Raw genomic sequence first — 20,861 nt, forward strand, 5'->3', positions numbered from 1 at the left:
GATAACAGAGGTCAACTGTATACCTTATCATTCATGCAAAGGAAAGAAATTTAGTTCCTAAAAACAGTTACTGAAAACACTTAAACTGCAATTGGATCTCTAAATATGTCTAAAACATAGGAGCAGTGGTGTCAGTGTCATTGTTTTTGTGGTATAGATAAAACACCAGATGATCATAATGACATCTGCCTTTAAAATACACTAGCCTTTTAAAAGCCATGAAAAAAAAAAAAAAAGCCATGAAAGCCATCTCTCAGTAATCCTCAAAATCCTTTTCTCTCCTTACAAGTAAGATTTACTGAATAAAGTCATCATGAATTCCTCAAAATAAGTGGCAGTGACGCCCCAGTCACAGCTGCCCCTTAGCCTTACATATCTGAGAAATACCATGACAAATTTTTCATAACTGCCTTAATGCTTGATCTTACTGAATCTGCTACCAAATAGAGTCAGAGGTACACATTCACATTCTCCTCTTCCTTCTCACTACCATCTATTGCTATTGTCAAGCTGATAAACACTATTTTATCAATTTCTTAAATAAGTAAAATAACCCTTGTACCTTTTAAAATCAAGAAACAGTAAAATCTATAAAACATTAGAAGGAGCAGGAAGGAGCAAACCATATCTTCTGTGTTTCTCTGACAGCATTCATTAATCAAGGTTATGGAGACATCTGTTGTGCTTTTCTTCCAATAAAACTCTCAGGTATCTTGATTTGTTCTTAATGTTATACAAACGTTAGCAAAATGAGCTGTCTGATGTCAGAGTTTGGTAGCAAATTACACAAATACTGTACCTTTAAAGATTAGCAAGCCAGTGACAAAAAGACTATGAGATTTTTCTCATGGCTGCCAGGAAATTTTGCTAGGATCAGGATCATACCCATATCTGGACTCACACACTACCCTTGCTCAGTCTCACAGTTGAGTAGGCACTAGTGATACACTGAATGAGGGAATGAACAGTAGAGTTATCTGGGTAGAGAGGTGAACTAGACTAGAATTACTTCTATAATGAAGTAAATACTGCCTTCATAATCAGAACAGGAAAGCTTTAGCACCTTATTTACACTGAGAATCCGGAGAAATATGGGAAAGAGGTTTGTACAGGAGATAATGTGATATAAACTGCAGAAAAATAAATACTTGTCTTCTTACATTTCCTATTTTGTTTCATTAAGTTAAGCCTAAAAACATCCCAAAATTTTACTTAGACACAGTGGCAGAGATTGCTATTTGGAAGCCTAATAATGTAAATTTTTACCTTGTTATATTTTTAGCCAATTATTTCCATGCAATTTTCCCTGTAATAGATGTTATGTTTGGCTGAGGGGTGTTTGGGAAGTCCTCTAGCGTCTTAATGAAATGGAATTTTGAATAACGAAGCTCTAAGTCTGTTAGAAAACCTAAACAAATAACTTTATGCAATGTTAGTCTGCTTTGTGCTGCACTATAATTGTTAAGGTCTCTTACACAAACATAGTCTTACAGCATAGGACAGAAAGTAGTGTTTGTACTGTGTTTGGGTTTCCTTGGTGACAAATTTGGTAGCTTGGCTAATAAAAGGAAGGGTGAATTTAATAACATTGTAACCAGAAAGGACTTTCTGCAAAGAATCTCAAAGCCTCAATTTCTAGCAAAAAAAGAAGAAAAAAAAAGGCCTGTAAATGGATCATTTTGATAACCACTTTCCTCTGACCTAGTCCTACTGTTGCTGGGCTACTGAATAGGTAGAGGCCAAAGCAATCTTGCATTTCAGGTAGCCATAAGACATTCGTTAATGTGCAATTGCTTTCTCCTCAAAATCCCTTTCTTTGATGTATCCCCGGTAAATCTCTGATACTACCAGATTGCAGGCTATCTACTACAGAAGGGTATGGATCATTCTTATACCGAAGAATGATCCATTCTTCAAAGGAGACAAGCAGATAATTTAATTAGTAAGGTTTAAAAACAACAAAAAAAATGAGTTTCCTATTTTAAAATAACACCAAATCTCCAGTTCTTGCATAGGTGCTGACTGAGTGTATATTCATGCAGCACGACCTCTCTTCAGAGTGCTTTTCAGGATTTGCTGGTTTTGATTGTTTTTAGTATGAGCTCCATTCCACAACATCTAGATCCTATTTAATTGTGCACAGTGACATAGAAGTCAAGGTAGGCAGAAACCTAAGGGCCTTAAGACCTAAACCAAGGAAGAAAAATATTATCCTCTTCTTATAAGGCACCATTAAACGTATTTTTATGTAGACATAAGAGCATATGCAAAGGAACCGAACAGAAAAAATAAATGCAATAAAAGGACATACACTTCAAAATGGGATTTTAAACAAAAGAATTAAAAAAAAAAAAAAAAAGATTATTTTCTTCATATTTATCCATTTACATAAAGTTATGCACTCTACATATCATTTGTTCCTTGAAAAATCTCCACACAGGTAGGAAAGAGAAGGAAGTAAAATAACTAATACATTCCAAAGATTAATTTTGAATTCAGGATCATTAGAATTGCTAGCATAAACAACAGCTGGCAAATTATGTGCGAAATTAGAAGGGATGAATTGAATGTTGGAAAGAGATAACTGAAAGTTTTCAGAATAAATCCAAAAGATTTAAATTTATCAGAAATGAGAATCACATCAAAGTTGAGACAGGCAAGAACTAAAGAGAACAATTAAAGAAGGGAATACTGCAGACATGCTCTTATTTGAAAACGCATCTGAGGTAACAGTGAGAATAAAGAGTCCAGGAAAAGAGGTCAAGAAAGAAATGTTTGCCTGCAACTAATTCTGCCTACAAATAAGTCAATTCCTAGATAGATATATTTCAATTTTGTGGCCTTCAGACCAGCAGCTTTTAAAAAATCTTTAATTCATCATTAAAAGTCCCTACTTTTTAGGTTTCTAGAAAGCAGCAAATATTATATTTTTAACTAATCAAATAACTCCTTTGTTAGAAACTTACAAAACTTTCTTTCCCCCTATTCTCTGGGTCACCCCATGTCTAATGAGATGCAAGGTCTGCCTAAACAGCTTTTACAGTGTAAACACTCACAGCAGTTCCTTATTATGCTAGCTCTCCTTGGACAAATAACATAAAGGGATAAATAATTTCCACCAAAGAAATTTTCAATGTTCTTAAGTCCACAAAAGAAAGCAAAACTGCATTAGGCTGCATACTGCAGGTGGAGGTAGCTCAAGCTGGGTAAAACCACCACAGCATTCTTCAGCTACACTGAGAACTTTATTTCAGAAATCAAATATAATTTCAAGAGGCACTGCCTTAACACAACTGCCCTAATGGATTAGGTAACACTGACAAATTAAAAGCAAAAATGATTGCAACTTATAATAATATGAAACAGATAAAAATAAATTACTTGACCAAGTGCTTGATAAGGATGTCCAGCATCTCTCTGTTCTTCTCTGGTAATTTATGTACAAGCGCATGCACTGCCTCAACTCTGTAGTTCTGATCATCCGATTCTATTAAACAGAAAACAGATATTGTTGATAAATTAGAACGTGCTAAAATGAGACTAAAAATGGCAGCAGTGTCCTTATGCCAATATATACATGCACTGCAGAGAGCAAAAAACAACTAACCTTCAAAATGATGAGTATAATTCAATTATATTTATTACAAGAGCATTGTGGAATCTGGATTTCAAGCAACTTGCCAAAAGCAGTTACCACCAATACCAAGGCCAACAAAATCTGTGGCAATTTTGACCAAGTGTTGTACTTCAGTGCAATCCAAGACTTTACTCCTTGATATTTAAAATATCTAAAATTCTTGAGTGTATTGTAATAAGGTAAGAGGAAATGAGAAAATGACTTCACATTTTAAACTGGAGTTGTCAGAAAAACAATTTTACTATCTTCCCCTCTAATTACTCCATTTGTGATAAGGAGATAATTATCACTTCTATCCAATTTCTCAAGGCAAGCTGGGAATAAAAAAAATCCCCGGATGAGAGGGATGAATGATTTAAAAGAATTATTAGCCTCTGTAAAACAAATCAACATTTAAAATTTCACACAGATGGCAGTCACACAGAATCTCAAAAAAGATCAGAACAAACCACTGAACAGCTTCATCTAGTATGACTGGTATGACTTTTCTGTTTTGTGGGTTTTCATGTGGCAATGTGTTGTCATATACAGTGAAATGGAAGAACTGAAATCCTTGCCTGGATTACTGAGTGCCACACCAAGGAGAAAAACAGGGATAATAACTGAGGAGAGTAGAGATTATAAATGATATTACTTTCATGAAAGTGTATTTATTTTTTTACTTACTAACAGCAACAATGAAATCTTTGTGCAGCTTGAATGTCATCAGTGGTTCTGAAAGACACCTGGTTGTAAAAAATATTTAAAAGAACATTTGGAACAATGCATCACTCAAAGTCTGCTTAGGTTTTACAAGTGTCATTATGATAGCCCACAATATCTGCATAATGTATATTGCTATATCCTAGGAAATCCAATTCACTCATTAGAAGTAGTATATAACTCAGTCATGTACACAGTCTGAAAATCTCTTTGAAGTGAACCTGGTGTAACCAGGAGTTAAAAAGAGAAACATTACCAGCACTGTCTTCATCACAGTGGCTCACAATGTGACTTCCATACTGTGGAACAGGAATACTACTACTGCAGGACAAGGTACAGCGGGCTGCAGAAATAATCTTTTGCCCCAAGAAAGACAAATGCATGATGAAACTTGATACTGAAAGTCTAACCTGAGACATTCTGAATGAGCACTCCTAAGAAAGAAATCTGTGAATTGTCTTAGAGAGACAAAAACACAGCTACTGCTAGATCACGTTCTAATTTCACAAATACAATACCTGAAGTGAGTTGTATTTCTGAAGATATACGATACACTTCTTCAACAGCCAGTTGTTTCAAAGAAGTGTACCCACAGATTCGACTATAAATCCTAAGCATATTTTCCATATGTGTTCTCATGTTCTGCCCTTTGTTAGGTGACCACTTGAAGAAATCCAGTTATTTAGAAGGCATAGAACTCTCACCATCTGGATTTTATGCTTTTAATTGTGTTTGTTTTTCAGCATTACATATTGATATCCCCCAAAGAGTTGTATCAGAAGTGTTACCACTCTTGAAAATTCTGACTATTATTAGCCAAAAAATTGAAGAGAAACTGATTATGTGGGAGGGATGTCCTGCTTGTGAAGACACCAACATCGTAGGATAAAATAGTCTATTACCATTTCTGCAGAGAGTTTTACTCTGCTCCAACAATGAAACATCATGGTGCACAGCTTAAGGAAGTCAGAAAAGGAAGACTCAGAAAAACATGCTTTGTAGTTTACAAAAATATTTTAAATAAAAACATGCATTTTTTTGTATTTTACCAAATTTACATCTATACAAGGCATGATTACCTTAACAAGGCAGAAAAGTGTGTGACAAATGGTAGACTTATTGTTACACAAAAAAAGAGAGATTATATACACACGTATTACCATGTTAATAGATAAATGTAATATAATGCTAATAAGCAAAAGATTAATGGGCCATAAAAGGAATAGTGAGATTTGCATAGCACCATACTTACCTGAGGTAGTTTTTTAGTCCGCTTGTTATTGTTTTATTGTCCCAAAGTTCCATATCAATATCCATATCAGGAGGAGATTTAGGGGCTGGTAGAAATTTGAATTAGGATTGTTACAGTTTGACTAACAGACAAGAAAAGCAGCAAAACAGAAGCTAACCGATTATTCATTTAGGTCATGTGATTACTTATTAGCCAGATTAACTAACAATTTGATCAATCTGAAGTATTTTAATCTCTGTCAAAGTATTAATAAATAATTTAGCATTCGTATTTAGTACCTGTAAACAGTAAGTATATGCACTATACCAAGATATAAAGTAAGCCCAAGTCGATAGAGAATAAGTAATTTATTTGGCTTGGACATTTGAAGACAAGCATCAGACAACCAAACTAGCACAAAAAGTGAAATACGTGAATAATTCTATGAAATGCTGAATTATTCTGTGTTACAGAACTAAGCTTTGGAACACTTCTTGAAAATGCCAAATAGATGTAAATAAATAGAACTTAAATGTTAAAAGAATAAATGCATTTTTTCAGTAATTTGCTCATGTATATCCATGATTGCATGGAGAAATTGAATAATAATGCACTTAATAAACTAGTTGGATAGACTGCTCATTTTAAGACTGCAAAGTAAATTTAGTGATAGTAAGTGTACATACAAAACCGTAAATATTAAGACACACTCTTCTGTGTACAATGGTAAAGGGCAAAAGGGATCATAGTGTATGTGCCGCATGCTATAGACAAAGGTTCACTTAAGTTACTTACAAAATATGGTATTCATCAGCTTTTGGACTTTGGAGTTTACACCACCTATTCTGTACAGACCCAGAATGGTGATACCTATGTTGGGAAAACAGCACAATGAAAATAGAGAAAGTACGGTTATTTCTATATACATTGATGTGTCCCTGGTGTATGTTTTCAAACCCTCTAAATTTATTTATGGAAAATTATGAAATTACATTCTTGAATAATTCTTTATCCTTTTGAGCTCTCTTCTGGGATACTAACAAATGCATTCCACTGAATCTACACCACTCCATGCCATATCCTAATCATAATTTTATATTAACAGAAGCCCTTGCATAGAAATGACACACATTAGAAAACACCAAGAGGATAACTGGCAAAAGTGAAAAATTAGACCCCAACACAGTCTTAAAAACACATTACATGCTAAGAAGTTTGTCTTGCCTAGACTTCAGTGGAATTACTATGCATCTACGTCACCCCTTCCAGCTAAGATTTGGTTGACATCTATAGGAGAAATAATTGTACCCCAAATAAAAACATACATTGTATACTGCTGGAACGTTATTCAGAATTTATGTTATTCATGAGTCTCCATGCAAAATAAAAACAGTCAAGACCCAATTTACCCATATATTCCAGGTTTGTTTTATTTTTAATAGCACTGATACTAAGAGCAAATAATGTGTGATATTCAAAACACAGTGTTTCAGGATTCCAGTTATGATAATTTTATTGGCTTTAACTTTCTTTTAAAAACAGTAGTACTTGGAAATCCAAGGCAGAAAGCAATTTTTAATATAATTCTTCTCAACCCACATTCAGTTTTGATGTACTGATGTCTCAGGAAAAACTACAAAAATAATTTTCTCATTTACTCTGGTTGTGTGCCCAAAGAAAAAACAAAACAAGACAAAACAAAAAAACAATAATAATTAATCCCTTCATCCCTTAGGAGGGTTTCCAGCCTTTTATCTTTAGCAGGATATACTCAAAACTAACTCCTGATACGTAGATTTAATTTTGGTATGTAATTACGTTCTTCTTTTTACTTCAGGTCTTACCATTTCAAAATTGCAAACTTTTCATTTGAAAACAACATTCTAATAACTGTCTGATCTACCTTTTTTTTTTTTTTTAATTTACCATTTTTTTCAGAACAGCGTAATCTATGAGTCAGCAGTGTTTCAGAAGCTACACAACACTGCTACTTGAGAAAGTGAATTTATGTTGGGCTCAATGCTGCATAGAGCCATCACACAGCTTTTGGATTAGAACAGACTTGCATACTGAGAGTTCAGTGGATGGACAAGATAAGATTATCTCTGTTTAGGGAAGACCATATCCCTTTATCTCTTTGTTTGAAAGGGAACTATCAAAAAGCTTACTGTGAGTTCCAAGATATCACCTCAAGAATAGTATAACTCTTTTTTTCCTACTTTCTCACTACCTTATACTAGTTTCTAAGCATTCAAAAATGACTAAACCATGTGCAAAATGACTGGATGAAATGATAGACATCAGGCTCTACAACAAAGATGTTCCAGCAGAGACTGTTCACACCATATACTTTTTGTTCATTATGTTTCATGCCAGAAAACAAATCTGGGAGCCTCAGTTTCATCAGGAAAAAGCACAATTCAGTGCACACAAATTAAAGACCTAAAGACCTAGACTAAACAATGTGTGCAACTGTCTGTTAAGCTGTCTAAAAAACATAAAACTGTTGAAAATGTAAAAAAGCAAAACAAAACAACCCTCCCCCCAACACTTTAGTGATATGCTACGGAATGTTGTTGGAATTTGTGGCAATGGTATTAAGCATAAGCATAAATCTTTATAAGCATAAATCCTCTTTAACATCTTCACTGATGATCTCGATGAGGGGATCGAGTGCGCCCTCAGCAAGTTTGCAGACGACACCAAGTTAGGTGCGTGTTTCGATCTGCTCGAGGGTAGGAAGGCTCTGCAGGAGGATCTGGATAGGCTGGACCGATGGGCCGAGGCCAACGGTATGAAGTTCAACAAGGCCAAGTGCCGGGCCCTGCACCTGGGCACAACAACCCCAAACAGAGCTACAGGCTGGGAGATGTGTGGTTAGAAAGGTGCCTGGCAGAGAAGGTGCCTGGGAGTATTGGTTGACAGTCGGCTGAATATAAGCCAGCAGTGTGCTCAGGTGGCCAAGAAGGCCAGCAGCATCCTGGCTTGCATAAGAAACAGCGTGGCCAGCAGGTCCAGGGAAGTGATTGTCCCCCTGTACTCAGCTCTGGTGAGGCCGCACCTCGAGTACTGCATTCAGTTTTGGGCCCCTCGCTACAAGAAGGACATGGAGGTGCTCGAGCGAGTCCAGAGAAGGGCTACAAAGCTGGTGAAGGGTCTGGAGAACAAGTCTTATGAGGAGCGGCTGAGGGAGCTGGGACTGTTTAGCCTGGAGAAAAGGAGGCTCAGGGGCGACCTTATTGCACTCTACAGGTACCTGAAAGGAGGCTGTAGTGAGGTGGCGGTTGGTCTATTCTCCCACGTGCCTGGTGACAGGACAAGGGGGAATGGGCTAAAGTTGCGCCAGGGGAGGTTTAGGTTGGGTATTAGGAAGAATTTCTTTACTGAACGGGTTGTTAGTCACTGGAATAGGCTGTCCAGGGAAGTGGTTGAGTCACCATCCCTGGAGGCCTTTAAAAGACGTTTAGATGTAGAGCTTAGGGATATGGGTTACTTATATGGAGGACTTGTTAGTGTTAGGTCAGAGGTTGGACTCTGTGATCTTGAAGGTCTCTTCCAACCTAGACTATTCTGTGATTCTGTGATAAAGCACACCCATGAAATGTGAAAAGTGAAGACTGAATGATGAACATGTTCCAAAACAGAGCTGTAAAATATGTAGAAGCAAAGTACTGTTTGAGAAAAAATATTCATAATAATCTAATACATAATTTGTGATTTAATACATACCTCTTGTTTCTACAGCATGGATACATTTCCTCACAAAGTTGAAACCTGCTTCATTTAAGAACACTAAAAAGATAAGAAAAGTATTTTTGCATCTCATCAACATACAAAATCTCCATGTTTAGCAACATTCACATTTCAGTTGCAGAGGATTAATACACATTTATCCATGTGATTATAATACTAATTCTATAATGCCATCATCTAGATATACTCAAAATCCAACTTTCTCATCATGACCAGGGAAAGACTCTACCATCTTTCTGAAAAATCAGTAACACATAGAACTGAAAGGTTGTTCCTTTATAAGATTACTGAATTCCCTTCCCTCTGCTGAGGGAAATGGTTTTAAGAGCTGAGGACTTAACATTATAAACATAATATTTTCACTGGTTTTAATCCAACAGTATTAATTATTCAGTATTAATTAATAACAGTATTAATTGTTCCTTGCACATAACTGCTCCTAAAGTGGTAACATGGGAAAAACAATCTTCGTTATTGACTTTAATTATTAAGGTTATTTTGAGTGAATGTATTTCTCATTATTATTTTTTATCTTCAACACTAATTGTTCTACCTAACATAATAGGTTTTATAGCTGCATATTTGTCACCATTAAAATAGCACTATCACATAAAAAAAAAAAAAAAACAGACATACTGGCTTAAACTGTAGATTTCCAGTCTCAGATATACTTCCCGTGAAGACAACTGGGAATATCTGACACATCTCTCTCTCCCTCTCTGTTATGTCTACCCAAACATATTTAAAATATTTTTACGTATTTGCATACAGATATTAATACAATTGCACAGATAAATCTCATAATGTCCCTACATATACTCATTTTATTATTCAGTGTATGCACATACACCTATAAACAAAAAGGTGTGATACATACAGATATTACTTCAACACACAGGCATATCATTTACACACAGGCATAATATTTAAATTTAGGTATACAGACTGCAGATACAGATATTTTGCAGATTTATTAAATATATTGTAATTTTTGACCAAATCAAGTTTTCTTCCAATTTATGTTTGATAGTAATACAAAAGAAGTGTTTCACACAGTTTATATAACTTAGGACGTGCTTTCATATATCCCAATAAGGTAATCCAACAAACAGACACTTTAAACGTCTTCATAGTGATAGAAAGAAAACTTAAACATAATATCTGTCTCTCACACACATCCAGAAATAAGGCCATTACAGAAATCTAGAAATATTTTGTAGATCCTCATAAATAAAGTGCTTACTTTCTTCCTTCTTACTAATAATGGCTGGCAGTGTATAGATCTGGAAAAAACAAACAAACAAAATAACAAACACAAAACGTCAATAGTTGTAGCTTTAAATTCTTTATTGCTGGGTTTGCTGATAGCTCTTAAGCAGCTGTGACATGCTGTGTATTCGCGCGCTGCTATGGGAAAGCCAACCAAGCCCTTCACTTCCTCCCCAGCAGCCCTTTCTTAGGAACTGAGTAGGTGGAGAGGGCAACAATGCACAGCTGGACTACAAGTAAAATACACAGATGTTCTACACCTCTGGGGAAAAGGCATACAGCCAGCGGGACCTGTCCCAAAAGCGTATTTAGGCCTCAACATTCTAGATTGACTAGGGATAAACATTAAATTTATAGGCACATAAAATGTGTTAAAAGTCAGATTTGCATGCAGACTGCAAATCGGTAAAATATCAGTACAAAGACTGATTTAATTTCTGCACTGTTTCAGTTAAGCAGGATACTTTGTAACACTTATTTATCTCATAAAACCAATCAACCATTTTTTTCCCCTTGGGTACAGGTCTGGCATCACCTCATTCAGTGACAGTTTCATGAGCTGATTAAGAGTGTGAAGAAATCTCAGATAAACTTGTCTCTTAGTAGCTTTCAACACATTTTTATACTCTGTAATGCTTTTCAAGATGTTACTTATTGCCTAGTCCATGACACTGCCTAAAAGATGGTTTGTCTTTACCATTGTAGAAACTATCACTGTGCAAATTTTATCTGAAACACAAAACTTAGATGACAAAAGACTTATTATGAAACACTAAAGATCCTAAAAAAAAAACACACAACTATAAATAGAGGTGTAAATGCACTAACTGAAGTTCTAACTTCACTAATTTGTACCTGTCTTCCCTGTGCATTTGCAATTGTGTTTTATGAAGAACAGAATTGTATTTGCCTTTATTGTACTGTATTGTAATAAATTTTATGTCTGAAATGTATACTGGCTTCTTTCTTTAACGTGTGTCATAAAGTTGTAAAAATAAAAGGAAATAACAAATATCCTTACAGGTTCCTTTCCATCCATAGCTTCGAGCCACAGTTTTCGGTTGGATTCTGAAAAAGCTTGCAGTGTGATGATTCCAGGTCTGTCAAAAACATATACACATACTGAATTTACTAATTTATTTTTCTCAACCAGTAAATAAAATCACAGTTAAAGTCATTGAATCCCCCAAAGGACATCCAAAATAGGTCAAAAGAAATGTGCCCTAAAAGGGTTGCCTAGAAATTGAACTTTGACATTGTATCTCAGGTATGGTGACTGAAGCCAATGGCTTTGATGCGGGTGGTTTTATTTGTTTGTTTTTTGCTTTAGAGGATTCACAAAACTGTTCATTCTGTAGGTTATGCTCTAACCACTTTGATAAAAGTTCAAAAAGTGCCATATTCTCTCTCTTGATGATCTTTCATAGAAAAATATTCATGCGAAACAGTGAAGGGATGAGGGAAACAATTTCAATCTTTATTCCCAAAATTATTATATGAACAGATGTGTAAACACAAAGAATCTTGTCTTTGTGATCACAGACAAGCAACTTCTTTAAGAATTGCTATGACATTAATTCACTCATTTGCCAACACAGCGTGTCCAAGAGACAGCTCAAAGACTCAAAGGAGTCTTGCTTCTACACTCATGCAGTGTATCTCTCCTCAAAACCGTCAGATTGTCCAGAACTGTAGTTTTTCTATGGCATGTTCACAAATAAAAACAATATACTTTTTACTAGGTATTTATCTGCCACCATAAAAATAAATAACCAATAAACCACCATTCTTTTCCACCCTCACTCAAAGACCTCCATTTTGAACTTGAGTTTAGAAAACATGCAAGAAAGCTACTGGAAAATAAAAAATAGCAAAATATGTATTGACACACATACACCAAACCATTCAAGGAGGGACAAGCCTCGTTCCTAAAAATCAAGATTGGGCAATTCTCAACTTTAGCTCTAGCATGATCACAAGAGACTGATATTAATGCAAAATACAGATGTGACCAAAAAACAAAAACAAATAAAACAACAAAAAAAACACCCTAATATATGATTCTATTAATATTTACTAAAAATAATTTTTTAATAATAATTTAATCTATTCTATTCTATCTCCAGTAAATGAGGATGTCATGAAGATCAGGACATGCTGATATAACAGCCCCCAACCACCACAAGATCTACTAGCCTCAGCAAAGTATTTTTGTAGAATGTGAAGATGCATATATAACTTGAAATATAGATAGACACAAAAGAAATCCATATGAAACTTTGATAATAAATATATTGAACGGGTTTGAATAAATAAGTAGTAGGTCTTGAAAGCCAGGTTTGTCTGGATGCAAGTAGATTGAGAAATTTATGTCCCTGTTGCAAGTGTAATTATTATATATTCGTTGTGAGTGCTTTTATTTCTTATTTATATTTAATTTGTTAACATAACGAAAGAATTCACACCTCTCAAATACTTCAATATCAAAACAGAACCGTTTGTCAATTGAATCTGTCTTTCTCCTGATACAAGATTTTAGCTTGAATATTTCTGGTGAGCTTGTGACAAGGCCATTCTGTAAAACAAAACAAAATTAATACAGGCAGTATGTTGATGCAGGCTCCAAATGTTAAATTTAACTGTATTAACAGTCCCCCCCCCCAAAATACCTTAAGTTGGCTTAAAAATATTTATGAACATTTATGGTAATTTTTCTACATACAAAGACTACACTTAATTGCTTTCTGTCATTTTTTTTTGGTATTTTAATATTATTTGTTATTTAAGTAATGTTATACTTCAGAGAGCTCCTTAACTTCAAAACTTCACAAATATTTGCATATATGATTGAATGCTGTATGTTAAAACAAGTATCATATACTTCTGTCACATGCAGATGAAAATATAAAGTTGGCCAACTCCTAGTTCTGACTGCTGTCATTGTGAAGCTACTCTTGATAATGTTTGAAAGGCTGTGGTAATTGGCTGGGGTTGGTTCTGAGGAGTGGCAGAAATCAAATGTCACACGTATTTTCAAGAATGGCAAGGAGGACGACCTAGGGAACTACAGATGGGTACAAAATCTGTACCAGAAGCCATTTCCAAACATATTAAGAACAAGGAGGAGTTGGGAGTAATCAGCAGGATGAAGGGAAGGATCATGCAGGACCAACCTGATAGACAACTACAATGTGACAGATAGCTCAGTGGATGAGGGAAGAGCAATGGATATTGTTCTACATATCATGGAAATATTCAGATATCTCATTTAGCATGGAGACCAAAATAAACAATCTCTAGATTTCTCTTTCAGACCTCATCCATTCTACTACTGTGTAAATGTGATTGCTTTCCGACGTTTTTGGAACTACTATATTAGAGGAGTTATTTAATATGTTGTTCACATGTTATATAAGAAATATTATTATTTAAATATGATGTGTATGTATATAAAATATACACTGCTTCATGTCTGAAAACAGCTTTAAACTCCTTCCACCAAATCTTTTTCTTTTAACACTTCCTGAATGCTTAATGTAAAGTATGGTATATATGGTTCATGTATGTGCTAAAGACTCACCACTTTTCCACCAGATTTTGTTTCAGCTACGCTCATTGTAAATGTTTTTGTTCCTTTATCATAAGTGCAGTAATGTTTTACCCATGTAAATCCAAGTGGACCTAAATTAAAGGGAGATAGTATTAGAAATAATTATTTTGGTATTTTTCCCTATTTTGTTTGGAGTTAAATACAATACATAGATGAAATATAACAGTATCCATATGTAGCATAGAAAATAATAAATACGTTAAAAAATACAGATTTTTGAGTTTGAACATATTCAGGTCTAATTTTCATCTATCTCTGCTTGATGTTCCAGCAGACTGATTTTCTTTAGCAACTAGATAGGTAACAGCATTTTGATAGGATAGACAGATAGAAGCAGATCTTGAGGATTATTCTGCTTAGGAAACACAGCTAAAGGTTTTTATAAAAAGAAGTAAAGCACTAGGATTCAGTATTACATTCTTTCTTTGAAGGAAAACTTAAATCTAGTAGCAGTCTCAGAAAACTGGACAAATTCATGAAAACAGAACATATTTTCCTTTATTTTCAGAGCTCTTGTTAAAGGTAACAAATGCTTTTGTTAACATCATAGGATCTTTATTCTGAAACCTATTATCTTTAGGACATTGGATAAAGTGGCAACGGCTCAGATATAGAGTTAGTCTTATATAGTTGAACACTGGAGGATGATTCTATTACAAGAATGGACAAGAGAAACAGTGGACTCTAAAACAATAGTGGTTTAGAGGCAAGGGGTAAAATGCTGAAGGTGGCACCTTCAGCAAGAAACACTGGCCTTTTATCCCTTGGAACTGTGTTCTGCCAGGGAAGAGGTGGGTGTAACAGTGGCACTGAGTCTGAAAAGAAGTCTGGTCCCTAAGAGAATTGGCCATGGTTAGAGAAAAGGACTACAGGGCCATACTTTCTAAAATGAAAACACATTTACTTTGGCACATAGAGAGGAATATAGTCAAAACAGTCCACAAACTGACAATTACACATGCTCAAAGTACCATTAGATCCAACAGCAAAATCTGATTTCTGTTGCCTTTGCTCAGGCATTGCTATAAACCTCTAGTGAATCTAAACAGAAAGCCCCCTTGAACTTCAGCACAATGGTATTTTAAACATTGGCTACTAACTCAGATTAGGTACAGGCACTTATAATGCCTGTATTACCTACAGTTCTTTGCCGTGAGGATAAATTTCCAGAATTCTCACCATTTCCAGAATTCTCTCCATGTCCTAGCACAGCCAAAGCCTCCGATATTTTGGGGATAAGCTCCCTGAATCTTACAGACACATCTAAAGGAGTGTTGCACTGCAGGAGACACGATAACTCAAGTTTTTTTTGTGGTGTGAGTGCAGCTCCTTGGGCCAGAACATCATGGCTGTATCTGCACTGGTACATGAAACTACACTGGGAGCGCGCTCATGGTCAGTAGGTAACACATGGACACAAGTAACTTTGACACTTATCCCCAAATTTTGGCAACAGGAAATTTAACAAGGAACATGGGATATCTAGTGCAAGCTGGTCCAGTGTCTGAGTACAGTTCCATTTATTTAGCTCTTTTAGAAGGATAAGGCATCTCAAAGCAGTTTCAAATGAGTTTAGAAGTCATCTGATTTTTTATTTAAAAATTGTAGCCAGACACCTAAGTTTTAACTTTAATTCTGCTACTCATGACCATCTATCTGAGAGAACTAATTTATGGCCTACTGCCACTTTTTCAAAATACGTATTTACCATCACAAATACCAGTAATAAAAATATACAGAATTTACTTTCACTTTCAAGAGTAGTGAACATTTAAGCCTTTTGACCATTATTTGGCAAGAGCCTACGGGATGCTGTTTGCAGGGAAGTCAACCCTCATGACAAGGAAATACTCAGTTAGTACCTTCCCCTCTGACATACGCATTACAGATCCTCTTACTCCAGAATACACTAATGAACAAATATCTTTTCAGTAGGAGGATGTCAAGTTGGTCTCTCACTATTTAATGAAGCACAGCATGTGCCCAGTGCTTCACTCCTTCTGTCCTTCCCCTATTAACAAGGCTCAATGTAATTTCCACTTAACACAGGTTTCTTTTATCATTATTATGCAATTAAAAAATAGAGGGTCTTCTTCAAGCTTTCAGTGCTACTGAGGGTAAAAGTGGCTGAGGTTAACTATGATAAGCACTGAGCCTCTTTATTTTAGCTCACATATGGAATAAAGAGTAATTTCATGATGTCATCTGGAAAATCAATTAACTAATTCCATGCAGTCTCTTGAGTTATAGTCTAAAGGAGGAGCAGCGAAGGAGAAGATACCCTCAAAACTGAGGTTAAGTGGAGCCAAGTCCCACAAGGGAATTCTACATCCAGATGCCTTCTATTTATTTTTAGATTGAGAAATTAAGTACAAAGTAGTATTTGATCACTTTTGAATGAACATCAAACTTGCAACAGCACACACACACTACCTCAAAACATTGCTACATACTTTTCTAGCATCTGGCAGATTTCACATCAAAGAAACAAATCTGTTTAACCCACACACTGAAAAACATTTTACTAAGAATTTTGAATAACCCTTGCCTAACGCAGCTAATCTGGCTTGGTCTTCTTACGATTTAGACTGTAAAATAGTGGCAACAGATACTTCTGATGACATGAATAATAATTAGGTGCAAACTTGCTACTATTTTGAAGCTGTGGCAGACTGTATTTGGATGTATTTTCTTCTCACACCTTTGTTTTCTATTACATGCATGTTCATTTACTGTTACGGTGGCTGGGTCAGCAGAGATGACAGGTAAAAGGTGGAGTTGTTCCTGCCAGGTGAACTATAGAGCTTGTTCAGGCACAGAAAGCTGAAGAGACAGAAGGGTTTGGCAGGGTGGAGCTACAGCAGAGACCTGAGTGCTTGCAGTTCTACAGTAAGGAGAAAGGCAGTCAGCCTGAGCTGTATGCAAGGGGACTTTGACAAATTTGCTGCCAGTCAGCTACTTGGGATGACCTACCCACAAAGGGACCTACCCAAGCAGAGACCTACCCACAAGGACCCAGGAAGCAGGAGATGAGGTGCTTACAGGTGGGTCAGTAGCCTTAGCTACTCTGAGTGCTTTAAGTGTCAAACACTTCTTTTTCTTTGAACCTTTCTTTTGGGAAGTAACAATAGGAGAGATGTACAGACATTCAAACACAGAGCTGTTGCTTTACCCTAACTAAATCATTTTCTCATCCTTGTTGTGCCTTTCTCAGCATTGCTGTGCCTTTCAAGTCAAATTAAATGGTACATCTGCTTTACTCACGTTTTTCCTGCACGTAGAGATAGCCCTCCATTGTCCATTGACTTGGTGGTCTGTAATCCTGGTTGGCAGACTTCATTCTTTGCATGAGTCTCTCCACTTCCTGCCTCGTGCTTTCAAAGTTATTCCGAGTCTAACACCCCAAAAATAAACAAACAACAACAACAAAAAAAATCAATCCTCATGATCTCATACAAGTACAAAAACAATGATTAAATGAAGAACTAATTACTCATAATAATGAGGAGTGAGATTGCTTCAAATGGAGAACTACAGAATTGTTTATGGTAGACATGAAAGGAAAATGGGCACAAGAATAATATTACTCATTGCTCTAGAAGCCCAGGAAAAACACAGTAATAAAGAACTCAATTTAAGCACACAAGTCTGCAGGTAGCTAACCACAGAAAGGATGCCATTTTGTATTTTCATGTTTATTTACACAGTATTTTGCAGAGAGATGCATTCTTTTTCTCTGTGTACTCGAATACACAGACAGAAGGCAGGCTAAACTAGAAGGTGCTGATAGCATAACCCCAGGCTTCACTGAACTAGTGAAAGTACCATTCAGAACAAAGTACTGGTTTGGCTTAATGCAAGGATAATGCCTCTAGACATTTGCAGTCTCACATGCGGAAGCAGTATGCTTCAGGAGACCATGTATCCATACCTGCAGGAATACCATGGCTGCTAACATGCAGGATAGTCAAAGCACTGTCATTAACATTTTTTGACAGAACTGTGTAAACCACAGTTAAGATTAATATAATTATGTTAGGTAAAAAACAAGTCAAAACTGGCACAAGTGTGCCACAAGCATGGAAACGCTGTGTCTGCCCTAAATATTGTGCATGTAACGAGGCAGCTGGCTGAGCAAGTACAAAGGTGGGTAATTCATATTTACTAATGTGCATGTAAATTAACATTTTTTTTCTGTTTAATTCACTGGGGCCAGGATTTTCCTCTACATACCTAACATGGCGTAGCAGAGGAGAATTATGAGGTGCCAGTGATTTGATAGATTGCTACTGATACACGATATGTTGAGTACTTTGTTACTACAGGCAACAGAATAAATATCTTTGTGATGCTTTTGCAAAATCATTTTGCAAAGTTGTCTTATGAAATCTAATCCCAGCTAATCAGAAAGATATTGTCTGAACTTTATATACTGGTGAATACTTCCCCTCATTTTCTGGGACATTCTGTGTCACAGATGTCACAGTGAAGATGACACCGGGTTGTACAAAGACACTGTGGACCTGTTAATAGCTGGACAGGGTCTGCCACTCCTCTGCTCCTCCTACTGTTTTTACTGCTGATACTCTAGTCTGTAGGAAAATTTTAAGAACAGAAGCAGAATTCAACAATTCTGCAAGACCATAACACTCAATGCAATGGAGAGGGGTACCTCTGACAGCTACAATAGCCAGCCTGAACACAATTTTCCCTGAACACCGTCCTCAGTGTTTTTGTCTCTCCCTCAAGAAATAGTGCTCATCATTATAAGGTTGGGTGATGCTCTGAGTGACAAGTCGATAGCCCAGCTGACAAAAAGCAGATATGGACCTAGATCTGAAGCCATAATCCAAACTTCTGTGTAACAGTGGTAAGCAATATACCATAGATCACTGTTTAGATATATATATGTCTGATGTATAAATATATTTTAAAAATATTAAAATAGGTTGCTCCTGCTGCTCAACTTTACATTTCCCACTACCTCTACAGCCTATTTACATATTCAAGTTGTACTTAAATACTATTTAACAAGATAATCTGTTTACATTTCTTAATTAACATTGAAATTGAAGAAAAAAATCCTTTAATAATTTAGTTTCTACTGGTATGCGCATAGAACATACTAACATATGGACTTACAATGCCAGTTTTGGTCTGTGCTGTGGACTCATGCTCCTATCAAGACTTGTCACATAAAAGTAAATCAGTCTCTGAACTGAAGCACATTTTTCACTGAAACTGAGCTGTGCAACAACACTGACCCCTTGTGCCTTTATCTAAGAGTCTCAGCAGTGAAAGAAATGTAGCAAATACATAATTTAATCTGAAAGCAGAAGAGGCTGAGAGGCTCTACAGTCAGAGAACATTTGCATTTTGATCCCAGAGGAAAAGGTCAATCAACTAGGAGGTTTTGTCTGATTTCCCAAAGTAGCAGTTTAAATGGGATCTACTGCTACCTGCCAACAACAGCTATAAGGGAAAGGACTACAGAGGACTGCAGCGAAACCTGGAATAGTGCATTACTACTGAGAATACACATTTACATTAACAGCGCTAAGACAGTGCTGTCTTCCGATGTTAAGCAAACATACCTCTGCAATAGCAAGATGCTAGAGGGAAAATGTCACTGTTTTATCTGCCACTAACCCACAGGGGCCAGCAGATGATCTGAACACATTGAGGTGTGCATGCACTCCCAGATCAGTTTCATACTCTCTAACCACAAAAGTCAAGGTGCTATCCACAGAAGCTGATGACAGATGTTCTGAACTGTTGTAGCTTCTCTGACTCCAGAGGAGCTACACAAAATTGTTAGGTATGTTTTCTTGAAAGACTGAAATGGAAGAGAAATGGAGCCACCCCCCCCCCCCCCCCCAGAATAGCATTTGGAGTCATTTAATGATATCTCTTCACCCTTTTTTCATTTCATCTTTACTTTGAAGTTACTTTTCATGAAAAATGTACATAGCCAACATAGTGGTTATGATGAGTGAAAAAGTATATGACAATTTTTTTTTTATTTTTTTTTTTGTTATTTCTGAATGCTATGGAAATGTTGGGTGTGATTAATCTTACTCCCAAATTCAGACCAATCTTTAGTAAAAAATCCACTTATTGTGAGCACTCTGTAACAGATCCTTTCTTCCAGTGGAACTTCATGCTCATGAGAGCTGCTTGCCATGGAGGAAGACCTCCCCAGTCCTCCAATGCAAACAGTGTAAATCCAGAGCACAGTGAGAGCATGGCTTCCTGAGCTTCCTTTATGTACAGTGGGAAGCTACTGGACAGTAGGACAAGCTTTTCATGGCTATCTGTGATCTTCAAGAAACAAACATCATCAGTCTGTACCAGCTGAAGCATTTCTGGGATATCTACTTACTCTAAAAGACAGGCCTCACTCTCAGGAAAACACACACATTTAAGCCTATCTGAACTACTTTTGATTAAAAAAATAAAAATAAAAAAAACTTGACTGCTGTTCTGCTTTTCACTCCTTTTTTGACCTGCACATCACAAATTAACTACATGAAGATTAAATTTTCCAGAGTTCTTTGTTGACCAGTATCTTCACTACATTAAACTTACCAAAAATAAATGATATCTATTCATATATTAATTTGATTTCAGCTCATTAAAACATTGTAATAATTACAGTT

At 36.1% G+C, this 20,861-nt stretch overlaps 1 protein-coding gene and 1 long non-coding RNA gene across 3 annotated transcripts in view; one reads left to right on the forward strand and one right to left on the reverse strand.

The window, feature by feature from the left end:
- The window catches only part of ARHGAP42 (Rho GTPase activating protein 42), a 175,929-nt gene that overhangs the window by 24,152 nt on the left and 130,916 nt on the right, over nt 1-20,861 (reverse strand). For both annotated transcript variants that reach the window (XM_035328301.1, XM_035328292.1), the window contains 10 exons: nt 17,467-17,596; nt 14,173-14,273; nt 13,058-13,167; nt 11,614-11,692; nt 10,567-10,606; nt 9,300-9,362; nt 6,366-6,440; nt 5,592-5,676; nt 4,304-4,362; nt 3,382-3,487 (listed from right to left, as the gene is read on the reverse strand). In XM_035328301.1, coding sequence (XP_035184192.1) covers nt 3,382-3,487; nt 4,304-4,362; nt 5,592-5,676; nt 6,366-6,440; nt 9,300-9,362; nt 10,567-10,606; nt 11,614-11,692; nt 13,058-13,167; nt 14,173-14,273; nt 17,467-17,596 — 848 coding nt within the window. The remainder of the gene's footprint in view (nt 1-3,381; nt 3,488-4,303; nt 4,363-5,591; nt 5,677-6,365; nt 6,441-9,299; nt 9,363-10,566; nt 10,607-11,613; nt 11,693-13,057; nt 13,168-14,172; nt 14,274-17,466; nt 17,597-20,861) is intronic.
- Nucleotides 17,092-19,873, forward strand: LOC118168141. Its single transcript, XR_004751380.1, has 3 exons — nt 17,092-17,246; nt 18,958-19,072; nt 19,487-19,873. It is a non-coding gene; the product is annotated as an uncharacterized LOC118168141 (long non-coding RNA).

This window comes from Oxyura jamaicensis, chromosome 1 (assembly GCF_011077185.1).
Source record: "Oxyura jamaicensis isolate SHBP4307 breed ruddy duck chromosome 1, BPBGC_Ojam_1.0, whole genome shotgun sequence".
NCBI lineage: Eukaryota > Metazoa > Chordata > Aves > Anseriformes > Anatidae > Oxyura > Oxyura jamaicensis.